Source organism: Galeopterus variegatus, unplaced genomic scaffold (genome assembly GCF_000696425.1).
Source record: "Galeopterus variegatus unplaced genomic scaffold, G_variegatus-3.0.2 Scaffold1284, whole genome shotgun sequence".
Lineage (NCBI taxonomy): Eukaryota > Metazoa > Chordata > Mammalia > Dermoptera > Cynocephalidae > Galeopterus > Galeopterus variegatus.
The window spans coordinates 67,563-80,334 of record NW_007727395.1 but is presented as its reverse complement, the minus strand read 5'-3'; the positions used below and the strand labels follow the sequence as shown (position 1 = coordinate 80,334).

At 31.5% G+C, this 12,772-nt stretch overlaps 1 protein-coding gene across 1 annotated transcript in view; it reads right to left on the bottom strand.

Moving 5' to 3' along the window:
- Positions 1-575: 575 nt before the first annotated feature.
- NDFIP2 (Nedd4 family interacting protein 2) overlaps positions 576-12,772 on the bottom strand; it is a 68,295-nt gene continuing 56,098 nt past the window's right edge. The window contains exons 5-8 of the mRNA XM_008576086.1: positions 11,456-11,580; positions 6,281-6,347; positions 3,528-3,633; positions 576-2,014 (exon numbers count right to left, since the gene is read on the bottom strand). Of these exons, the coding sequence (XP_008574308.1) occupies positions 3,530-3,633; positions 6,281-6,347; positions 11,456-11,580 (296 nt within the window). The 3' untranslated portion in view covers positions 576-2,014; positions 3,528-3,529. The remainder of the gene's footprint in view (positions 2,015-3,527; positions 3,634-6,280; positions 6,348-11,455; positions 11,581-12,772) is intronic.

The window sequence follows — 12,772 nt, the reverse complement described above, 5'->3', positions numbered from 1 at the left end:
ACCACTTACAGAGGATTAGGTAATATGTACACTTGAACCCTACCGATTTGGGGGGAAAAAAAAACAAAACAAAAAGTGAGGTTTTGATATTGGATCAAAAGTGACAAATCCATATTCAGAAATTAAGTATAAATACTATAAAAACAAAAATGAAATTGTAATAAATTGATGTTTGATAGCTGAGCTTCCTAGTAATTTAAAATTATCATATATCAAAGTTTAATTTTGTTTAAAAATTATTTTAAAAGAACGAAGTATAAGTCTGTAAGGAAACTAACATGAAATAATGAAGAGATCCAGCATGAGTTTGCACACATTATTAGTAACTTATAATTTTAATGAATTTACAAATTAGCTAAAAATTAAATATTTTGTTTTCTTTACCCCACACCATTGTTTTAACTTCAAGGGGTGTAACACAAGTACTTTAATCAACAATAAAAATTCTATGCGGGGGAGTAAAATGAATGAGGAAAAACAAAAAATTGGAGGCTCAATTAGCAAAACAAAATTGTATGTTTTATTTATCAAGAACAATGAAAAAAATTAGAAAATACAGAGAAATACAGAAGAGGTTATAAAGCATAATAAATTTTATTTTTTCAGAAATGGAAAAATGTCCCTGAATAGTTAGATATACCATTTAGTAGTAGTCAATGTCTAATAATAAGCTATCAGTTTAATATGTTCTATATAGCTGTATTAAATGATTTTTAAGTTTAGAATATGATATAATTCCCATCATTTTTAATGTTGGCATTCAAGAGCAAAGATATAACTGAAAAGAAAAACAGACGAGACATAAAATGATTTGCAAGATGCAAAATGTAGTAGCTTACGAATGTAAAGCAGATTCCCGTTGTAATTATGGCTACACACTCTCATCACAAACATACCCCCCCACACCCTTGTATTCCACAGACACATTTTCATAACTTGAAAATGGGTATTTCACATCTCCCAAATCAGGATATGTTTTTTATGAGTCAATCCTACAATCATAAAGCAGGAAGCTATTAATAGCACGAGATTTTATTTACTAATCTTAAACATTTAAGGATAAATTTATTACAATGATATTGAAAGATACTTTTATTGGCTTTTTAAAAGACAAATGCAAATGAGAATCATATTTGGAAAATTAGCTTTCAAAACTCTTAAATGAAATAAATATAATATCTAATACAATCTTTTCCTACAAGAATCTCTATGATGGGCAGTCCTAAAAACAAAGCTACTCATTTGAAAATCCCTAAAACTAGTATGTCCCTTAAAAAAGAAAATTTTCTCATAAAGGACATTTGGTATACCCACATTTTCTTAAAATTTGCCTTACAACAAACTCAGTCTTTAACACTCAAAGTTTCTATATATGTTTAATTCACTTAATTTAAGACTAATGAAAACATATCTAGATACAATTTCTTAGAAAACAAAGCAGAAAGTAACTTATGCATGGTTATTTACAGAAAGAGTTTTCCTAAATAATAATATAAATATCATGTTCAAAAATTTGACAAATCCTTCCTAATAATCAATACTGCCAGTTTCAATGAACTTGACAAATAACAAAGGATATTTCATTTGTAGAATTACTAGATGAATCTAAAAGCCAGAAACTAAACCATTTGACATGGTTAATAATTTTATTTTTATTATACTAAATGTCAGGATAGAAATCAATGGCATTTACAAGCTCAAAGACTGTATCACACTCTCAATTATATCAAACACTGATGAACCAAACGTGACTGGACTTTAATGCTACAACTTTATGGTTTCTCTAAAGTATATGCAAATCTTTTAAATGGGCACATACGAAAATGTACAAAAAAATATAAATATTTAAAGAATGAACAGAAATGACTTTTAAGCATAAACCACCCTGCCATTCAATTTTGAAGCTTTATCTTTTCTTCATTAATTTGTCTTCTATCCTATTAAAGTTGTAGGTTTACAGATGATTTGGAAATTTCACATAGGTATAAGAAAGGAATGTTGAGTTGATGACAGTCTAGGGACAAAGAAAGAATTAGTCTTAAAATGAATTAAGTTGCATTTATCTAAATCATAATACAATAAAAACCATTTTATAGCAGAATTATATCAAGTATATATAATATTCTTCTGATAAAGATAACATAAAGTAGTATATATCAGAACGTCTTCTAAAGTATAAAGCTCCTGTAGGAGACCTTCATCCAGAAAACATTTACATTATATTTTAGACCCTCCAAGATGCATTCACGATAATCACACTTACTATTCACAGAATACCATTCAAATTAGTAAAATTACTTTGCCTTTTATCTTATTGCTAACACTGACACACTGACAGACTTTTTTTTTTTTTTTTGGCAGCTGGCCGGTGCTAGGATCCAAACTCTTGACCTTTTGACAAACTTTTAATTCCACTGTTTGGCTGTTTACAAAGACATTTTACTGGTTTAAAAGAAAACGTGTGTGGAGGGTGGGGGCCTTAATGGAATACTTAAAATGAAACTATAATATGATCTAGAAATGCAATTATATTTATAATACTCTTCAGCAAAAAAAACAAGTAAATTATATAAGCTTACGTATAACTCATATAAGTTATACATAAAATTTAAGCAACCAAATCACAAACCACACTACTTATAAAAAAAGAATACTTACTTATATAGTAACCTTGAAACACACTGTCCTTGTAGTCCTACATTCAGAAGTTAAGTGTTTTAGAAGACATTTTGCTAATGTAGTTCAAATACTTTGAAAGTTTAAATTACTTATAGATATGAAGTATATGGTACTTGTTTTAAAAACAGGATAGGGAGTAAAGATATTAGGTCTCTTTATGTGAAGATATTCCTGATTGCACAATAAATAAATGCTATTACTACATACATGGCCTCCAGATACTCACTGGATAATTAGTAAGACATCCTCTGCTCACGTCCTTATATATTCCCATTTATTCAAGTTGTAGTTTTCATTGTTGATACAAACTGACACATATTAAGGAAAGAGTAACAGAGCTTCTATTTTCTTCACACAACTTTTACACCTTGATCCAGATTAAGATGACTGCCTGACAAATTGCTTTTCAATCACGGATTTGTTTTTCTGTTTTTTTCACCAGATGTCTATGTGGATTTCACATTGTTTTATTAAAAATGCCCATTCCTTCTATTTAAGTACTTTGTCATATTTTGTTTGTTTTTCAAGTCTTCAAATTTTGTGCTGGTGGTTACTAAGCACACATCCTGCAGACTATCTTTAAAAAGAAGTTCAAAAAGTCTGATTTAAAGTTTAAGTTTACATATTATGTCTTAAAAAATTAAAATTTATGAAATTCAATTTTAAAAATCTATAAGTTATTTTATAAGTCTACAACTTATTAAATTTCAATAAGCTGTTAACAGTATAAAAAATAAATATGCTAACTTTGAGTAAAAATCATGAGTACACATTAAGCATTTAATATGTACTGGTACATAGGAATACATAAAAGGAATAAACAGAGTTAATATATTAATATTTCCTACCTCTATAAGAAGAAGAAATATCTTGTTCTATGAGCAGCTGCCATACTTTCAGACATATTTCTGACTTTTAGGTAATTTACAAATCCTTTGAAGAAAAGAAGCAGGCCTGAGAAGGTTGAAATAATATGGACATATATTATGTTCTTATATAAAAAATGGTCATGATAAATTTAAAATAAGACAATTATAAACAAGATCCTCTTGGCTTAAGAAATTTAATCTGCAGGATTCCATTCATTCCGCAATATATTTTACACTATAAAGATAATTCCATCATGAGGAAATATAATAAAATTTTACTGCCACCCACATTCTTTCAATTTGTTAAGCCTAGATGTACCAAAATTAAAGTAAAGCAAGTCCAGCTATGAAAATCAAGAATTACACAAAAACATAATTTGTTAGTAATTTCTTTAAATAGCAAAGTTACCTAATGCATTTAAACTGATTCAATTAATAGAAACCCCATTTTATACTAATTTTTTCAATTAGTATAACTACTGAGCAAACTAAGACATATTCACTTATATAAAAGCATTCAAAAAATAATACATGCATGTAGTTCCTACCAATTATGGAGAAAAAATAAATAATAAGCCTGTCTAGCAATATAAAGTGCCTGTCATCGGTGAAATCTGTATTTGAAGATGTGTGTATTATGTACATATTTTTAATTATGAGTACTTATTTTCAAGTAATAATAAAACACTAACTTATAGTAAAAATTAAGATAAAAGTCAGGAAAGACAACTTGGGAGGCAGTCACTAGTGATTTCTTAGATGACTTAGAATACATCTTATTTCTCAGTTTCCTCTGTAAAATAGTATTTTCAAATGATAATCATTTACAACACAGATCTCTAATAATTAAAAAAATGCTTCTAAAATGCTTCAGAGTATCAGATAGGAAATATTAAATAAGTACAAAAGCATTACCGTTATTAGGATAAGCCTATGAAATATTTAAGCATACAATTCCCAGGGAAACATTTATTGATTCCAGTAAATTTTTAACTCCAGACAATGGTATTGGGCAAAAACAAAAAACAAAATATATATACGTGCAGTCTTCCTCACCATGAAGAAAAGGGTCTGTGAATTTAAAACACAATGTCTCAAACTAAATTTGTACCCCAACTCCAATACAGTAATCAAAGCACTAAAATAGAAAGTATGTTTGTAATAAATTGAAGAAAGATAGAAGAGATGCACAAATAACTACTTAAACAAGTGGTATAAATTTCAGCTAAATCCAATCCCATCTGCTTCCTGTATCCTCCCTCCATTTGTGACTCCCTCTCTCTGAATTCCACCCTCATGCCCTTCCAGATGGTGTTCAAAGATAAAGGTAAAAGTATTATTGAAAAATGTAAACCAAAATTATTTCTGAGATCCCTTCTTTTGTCTATGAAATTGCTGCTTCTAAGACACATTTTGTTCTGTTCAGGAATTTTCTAAACTAAGTCAACTCATATTTACAAATCAATCACTCGGTGGCTGTTTCTTAGCGTTCTTCAATGTGCTCGACGTTCTTTTGAGTATATGTGAGAGCAACATTTTCATCATTGATTAAATTTTCACAGTCCTCTAAATAAATGTTAGATTATGGCTCTGATGTGGAACTGAAATTGTCCTCTTCATTCTACTCTGCCTCACAGTTACCTTCCTAAGATTCCTCCAATCTCTAAAGAATACACACACACACACACACACACACAAATATTCGTTTAATATGCTTAAGTACTTAATAGACTTTATAAATTTTTCCCTTTTAGGTAAGAAACACAAAATTCAAGCGTCAGAACACAATTAATATAAAACTGGCTTAACCCTTATATGAATCTGGCTTAACTCTTACACAAGTTCCCAATAAAGTCACAACACCATAATAATTTCACTATAATTATTAAAGAATTTAGTGACTTAACTGACCACCAAGAATTTGTTTCCCAGATCCTAAAGATCCAATAGCACGACTAAATAAAAACGCAAAGAGAAGACTGCCACCTACTGAAATGCTATTATTTTGTGGTGCAATTCTTAGAGAAATGTGGGCTTTTAAAAACTTAAGTAGAAATAATACATATTCTTCATGTCAGTAAATACATTTCAAATGTGGGTTAAAGATATAATGTGATTTTAAGATTAATTTAATTATCATGAACCTAAATTGAAAAACACAAGGGAACAAAAATTAAAAATCCATAAAATTCAACAGTATTAATAAAAAGATATACCTTGCAAGAAGATTACTCAACAGAAGTCCTGTAATCATTAAGCATGATGCCTTTCCTTGTGCCTGGCTGACTAATGATTGATGTAAGGCACATTTCAAAAGCATAAAGAAAGGTTCCATAATCCAAAAATAACAGAATGAATAGAACATCCAAACTATCATACTCTAAAATTTCCTAAGATCACTAAAGGAAATCATGCACATATATTTTCCAAGATAAATGCTAAAGACAATTATTTTTTTTAAATCATGTCAGAATTTTCCAATTTTGTAGCAGTCAATTATCATTCAACCACTGATTCTTTACACTGACAGCCTCCAGATTTTAAATCTAAGAAATGTGGAATGAATTGAAAAGCTGAGATAATGTGAATGTTTGGATATGAGAATTTTACAGAAGAAAATTATTTCCACATAAGTGACAACATAATTTATTTACATCTCACAGTTTTAGGAAATATCAAAGTTAAACTAAGTGCAAATTAGTTAAACTGAAATGCATTAAGAATAAACTTACCAAGTACAAGAAATATCCATAAAAACCAATGTTGTCGATTGAAATATCCAGTAAAATAATCAGAAAACTATGGAATGAACATAAATATATTAACCATATTTGTATACCTAAATTTGAAAATTGTAGATTATCCTCACTTTCAGAATGATTTACCTCAAATAACTCTTAACATTTAAAGACAGCACAAAAGGAAAAATAAGGAAAAAATAAAGACATTAATAACATACAGATATATAATTTGAGAAATCTTATGCAACAGCAAACAAACACAAAGTATTTTAGAAACAATAAAACAACTTCAAACTGCTTGCAAAAAAGAAAAGTAAATGCTATACATCTGAATCAAACATTTTCTCATTAAAGAGTTCACATCAGTCCTTTTTTATAATCTCTCATGCCACAACTACCATCCCAAACACACTACAGCAACCCGCTGCTTTAGATATTAAAACCAAAAGCCATACATTAGTTTAATCTTATCAGATGGGGATGTTCAGCTGGCCTCTAAAAAGAAAAGCTTTTGACCTTCTGTACACCCCCTACTGTTAATCACTGCTAAAAATACTAGGCGCATAAAGGCCCCCAACTCATTAGAGTCTTTTTATTTCCAAACTAAATGCTCTAGCTTCAGTTCCCAACAGCGAGCTGAGAACAGCTAAATGAACCTTGAAGTGGCATTTCAACAGTTCCTATTAGTGGCCATGGTAGACAGTTTTATATTCTCTGTGATGTGGGAATATGGACAGGCAGATGGAAGGCAGGGTTTGATGATACTGGACACAGGTATGTTTTCCTTGATTAGACTCTAAACAACATACTTCATGAATTTAAAAAGGTTTAAAAAAATCAATCTAATTTTCTTCAGCTACTTCAGATAATTCTTCCTTATTATTCTTAAGCACCTAAACAGTGCCCCAAATAAATATCTTTTCAAAGTGTTTAATACAAACTATTCTAAAACTACTAAAAACTATAAAAACTAGCTTGTTTTATCCACTCTGCTTTCACTGGTCTCCAAAGTGAATCTAATTTAACTAAAAATGATTTTGTTAAATGCGGATTTACCCTCAAATCCAAAATTAATTCAAAGAATTTCTAACTTTATAGGTAATTATTTCCAATTATTTGTTGGTGTTTTCCTAAAAGCTTTAAAATCCTATAGAATTGGTAATAAAACTGCTTACAAATTGTAAATAATGTCACCATTTAGAAAGCATATCAGCTAAAGATTATGCAAATCTGTCTTTTTAAAAACCTTTTAAGTATTTTCTCAAGAATATTTTCAATTAATTAGTAAACCATGATCTAAATTCTCAGCTTGGAATTTTAGAAATTTCAAATACTTAAAGTTTCAAAGTACTATTAAAGATGTAAATCCCACATACTCCTATAGCTTCAAAACATGTACAATGAAGAAAGAATTTGAAAATTGAAAAAAATGAAACTTATAAAGTAGAACTATACTATATTATTTTTAATCAAGTGATTAATAATTAGAAATAAAAGGTTTTTATGTAGGTTTTATAGGCTATAGGAACAACAAAAAAGAACCAAAGAAAAATATTTTGAGCTTTCTGTATGTGTTAACCAGTAAGAGGCCAGAAAATCAAGAACAAAGTCATTCTTCACCAAAAATAATTTCCATAAAGCTATCTCTTATTTACTCCCAACTGACGAATATAATTATCTGCACCCTTAAGCCAAAGACAAAGACTCGCCATGTAAAAAGTATGAAGAAATAAGCTTTTGGACTTATTACTGAGTTCTCAAAAATGTTTTAAAAATACTAAAATCATAGGGCTGAGCCAAGTTCTTAATTTTTTTATTAAGTAAACCAATAATATTGATTGGCCAATCACAGGCTGCAGAAATCAAATTTTTAAAAATAAATAAATCAACATTAAGAATGTATTTACTTTATTTTATTAATATAAAACCAGTATTTTAGACAGAAGTAATATCAGAATCCTGGGCTAGCAGCCTTACAACACCAATGTCATGGGTTCGGATCCCTGTACCAGCCAGCCACAAAAACAACAACAATAAAACCATTCCTGGGCTAAAGATATTTACACCAAATCTGAGGTCCATGACATCCAAGAAACAAAAAGGAAAGCAGCAGTATGACTTAATGTCTAATGAAAGAAACACCAGGCTTTTAGGAGAAAACCTTTCTCTCAACACTAAACTCCAAGAGGAATTTATTGCTTGGAGCCTTGTAGAAAAAGACAAACAAAGTACAGTGAAACAAAAGTAGTACGGAACTGGGAGAACAGGCACGTAATCGAGACCAAGCAGATTTTAATCCACATATAAACTGTAAGGCCTCTCAGTAAGTTATTAAACTCTTTTTAATAACCAATAAAATGGATGAATCATCACCAGCTTCAGAAATATGGATAGGGTTAAGGAACTTGGTGTTCTTAACAAATTATGCCTGGAACTCACTAAGTGTTCAATGGATGGTGGCTATTGTTATCTTATACAAAAGATTTTTTTAAATCCTTTTCTTATATCAATTCTCAATCCACACTAAAGGTGCAACATTAACCTTAACTCAGTAAAAGTATTTTAAAGGAAAACTAAACAGTCCTGGTGATCAAACTTGATGCTAGTACAATTGTCTCTTGGTATCAAAAGGGGATTGGTTCCAGGACCCAGAGATACCAAAATCCTAGGATGCTCAAGTCCCTCATATAAAATGACGAAGTATCTGCATATAATCTATACATATCCTCATATATACTTTAAATCATCTCTAGATGGTTTATAATCCCCAATACAATGTAAATGCTATGTAAATAGTTGTCATACTGTACATACTGTTTCTTTATTTGTACTTTTTTTTATTGTTGAATTATTTTTGAGTTCTTTTTTTCTCCAAATACTTTTGATCCATGGTTAGTTGAATCTGCAAATGTAGAAACCATGGATGTGGAGGATCAACTGCATATACCTTACAAAACCATGAGAAACTCTACTCTTTGAGTTTAAGTTCCCCATCTTATCACATTAACCAGAATTGATTACTACATAATATAACCACTTCTCAACCAGGGATTCTACGAGAGAATTAGGTTCTAATACCCTAAAGGCATAGGTTGTATATAATGGATTAACTTTCTTCTCATGCATCTAGAAGGAAACTAGCAATTTACCAACTTCGGAAGAATTGAGAAAGTAGCCCTCAAATCATTTTCTGTATTCAGTGACTTAGATGAGAAATATATTTGAAAAATAATAATTCTATTAGTATCATAACTAAGGTTGGACATATACTGTGCCTTTATCTTTGTATGTTCTATAACACCTGATAGACTTATGCTTATGGTAGTGCATGCTATATATCTTTTAAAATAAAATTAAAGCAAGAAACTGCTAGGGGACAGTTCTTTTTTTTTTTTCCTTTTTGTCTTTTTTTGTGTCTGGCAATGGATCGCAACCCTCAGTGTCGCGCCTGTACCGGACTGGGACTGGCAACAGGATCGCAACCCTCGGTGTTGCGCCCGCACCTCGCTCAGCCAGTGAGCGGGAACCGGTCTGTATGTGGGATCCGAACCCTCAGTGGGAGCACCGCCGCACTCCCAAGCGGCGCACTGTAGCAATGCGCCACCGGGCCGGCCCGGGGACAGTTCTTAAAATGGTTCAGATTTTAACCATCTTAGAAGAAACCAGTCCACAGATCCCAAACAAAAATTAAGTGATGTAAAACTAAAACCTATAATTTGGTCTGAACTAAGATGGGATCTGATAAGATTACTGAAACCCTGGGAAGCTAAAAAATAACTTTAAAAATAATAAAGAAAGGCCGAACCCGTGGCTCACTTGGGAGTGTGCGGTGCTGGGAGCGCAGCGGTGCTGGGAGCGCTGAGGCTGCGGGTTCGGATCCTATATAGGGCTGGCCGGTGCGCTCACTGGCTGAGCGTGGTGTGGGCGACACCAAGCCAAGGGTTACGATCCCCTTACTGGTCACCAAAAAAATAAATAAATAAATAAATAAAAATAAAGAAATGCATTACATCCACAGTAATACTATTTTTCTATTGGATACTTTTTAAACAGATTTAATAATCTAGGTGCATTATCAAAGTGTCTGAAACATTTAAGAGAAGCTAACACACTAGACCTATGATTCTACTGAAAATTTTATGAGGATTCAGCTCATTCAGTTAGAAATCAATGTTTAAATCAATACGTTTTGCAGAATTTATGTATTTTAATTTATTAATTTTAAAATAGCATTTAAAATGTGTGGGTAACTTTTCAGAAGAATTACTGAAACAATAAATAAATAAAGGCACTCTCAATCATTCTCCTAGGCCTTAACCTAAAACAACTAGAAAGAAACATTTGTAAAAAGGAACCAAAAGGGTCCTTAAGAAGCAAAGGTAGAGACCTAGGGGAAGATTACGCTAACAATACCAATGCCTACGCAATTTACAGAAAACTATTTTGGGACTAGAAAAGTTGTTGAGCTGGGGAAAAGAAAAATACCTGTCTTCCTGTGCAACACCTTATAAATGATAAATGGGCAGAGGGTAATTTCAGGGAACAACAAGAAAATGAGAAGAAAGGCTTAGATGGAACATAAAGGAAAAAAAAGATGAGTTCTGACAGCCACTTCACAGGCCCCTTTACTTTTGAACTCTCAACATTACAAACAAACAAACAAACAAAAAATGAGAAGACATTTAATTTCATGATAATTTTACTAACCAATAGAAATTTTTATGTTTTAATTCATTTTAGGCATATCTGCACTATATCCCAATAGTAGTAATGATCTACTGAGCACATATATGTGTGCAGTAACTGGGCAAGGTAATTTAATTATATCACTTCCATACCTCATAAAAGTCCTGGCCTATTAATGAAGAAACTAATGCTCAGAACAATTAAACAACTTCAAGTTAGAACACATATAAAAAAAGATGAGATTCAAACTTAAATTTTTCTGATTTTCAAAGTTCTTTCCACTACACTAGCAGCCTCTCATATAATGTTATAAAATGTTCACACCACAGAGATCACTACAATAATTACATACAGAAGGTAAGAATAAGCCTTGAAATAACTGTATTCATGAGCATAAAATGAATATTTATGAACCACACAGAAAGTTTCATACATTTTCATTTTAAAGATAAAAGATATATAGGCTATCAAAACACTCACCCTGACAATAAGGATCCACTTGATCAATGACAGGCCAAACCCACAGATAGCACCAGACCTTCCTGCTATGGTATTCGTTATACAGATGGATAAACAAAATCCAAGCCAGTTGAAAATAAATGCCACTAAAAGCAACAGAGACAGTTTTTTAAAAGACCACAATTTGGAAGCAAATTAACAGAGACATAATGTTAACAATACTTTATCACTCAATGGAAACAGCAGTTCCCTTTCTTTCAACTCTGATATCAATTAAGCCTTTTTTATAGACTGTAGCTTACCTTTTGCAAATGTAGTAGTTATTTACTGTAAATCAACAAATAGGTAAGCTTGGTTTCTTGTCAGTTTGGTCAATAGGAATCAATTCCTCAAAGCTTATCACTAGTAAGTGAAACTGCTAAAAACTAGATCACAACACAGATCCCATGTGGTCCCACCCAAAAGTCCAGCCTAAGCAGTCAGCCAACAAAACTGGCTTTGTTTTTTTAATAAAACAAAAAAATAAGATTAAATATTTCACACATATTTTATGGATTTCTTAAGGTATAGTTACAATTCTTACATGATCTTTTTCTGGGTTCATTTACAATATGTAACCCCATTTAAAAGCTATATAAAAACAGTATTAATTTTCAGTGTTTGCTGTCCTGATAACACTTTTAAGAACTGTAACATTTTAGACTTGTATATGGTAGGTGCTCAAAATAATTTATTAAGTAAAGATGGTTAACATCATTAATCGTTAGGGAAATGCAAACTAAAACCATGATAAGATACCACCATGCACCTATTAAAATGTCTGAAACAATGGGCCGGCCCCCATGGCTCACTCGGGAGAGTGCAGCACTGGTAGCACCAAGGCCGCGGGTTCGGATCCTATATAGGCATGGCCGGTGCACTCACTGGTGAGCGTGGTGCAGACCACACCATGCCAAGGGTTGCAATCCCCTTACTGGTCAAATAATAATAATAATAATAATGTCTAAAACAAAACAAAATAAAACTATCAATACCAAATGCTGCTGAGGGTTGCAGAGCAACAGGAACTCTAATTCACTGCTGGTGGGAATGCAAAATGGTACTCTCTTTGGAAGAGAGTTAGGTAATTTTTTACAAATCAGAATTCACATTTCAAACACTCTAATTCTTTTTAAAGTTACAAATAACTGAATTTCTCTTCAATTATATTTCCTTCAAGTCTAAAATGAGAATAATTTGGGTGATTAATTATTACCACAGCATGCTGATGTGAAGGTTTGCACATGATACAAATGGCTAAACCTTGGAGGAAAAGTTTTCTGAATAAAGCCAAACACA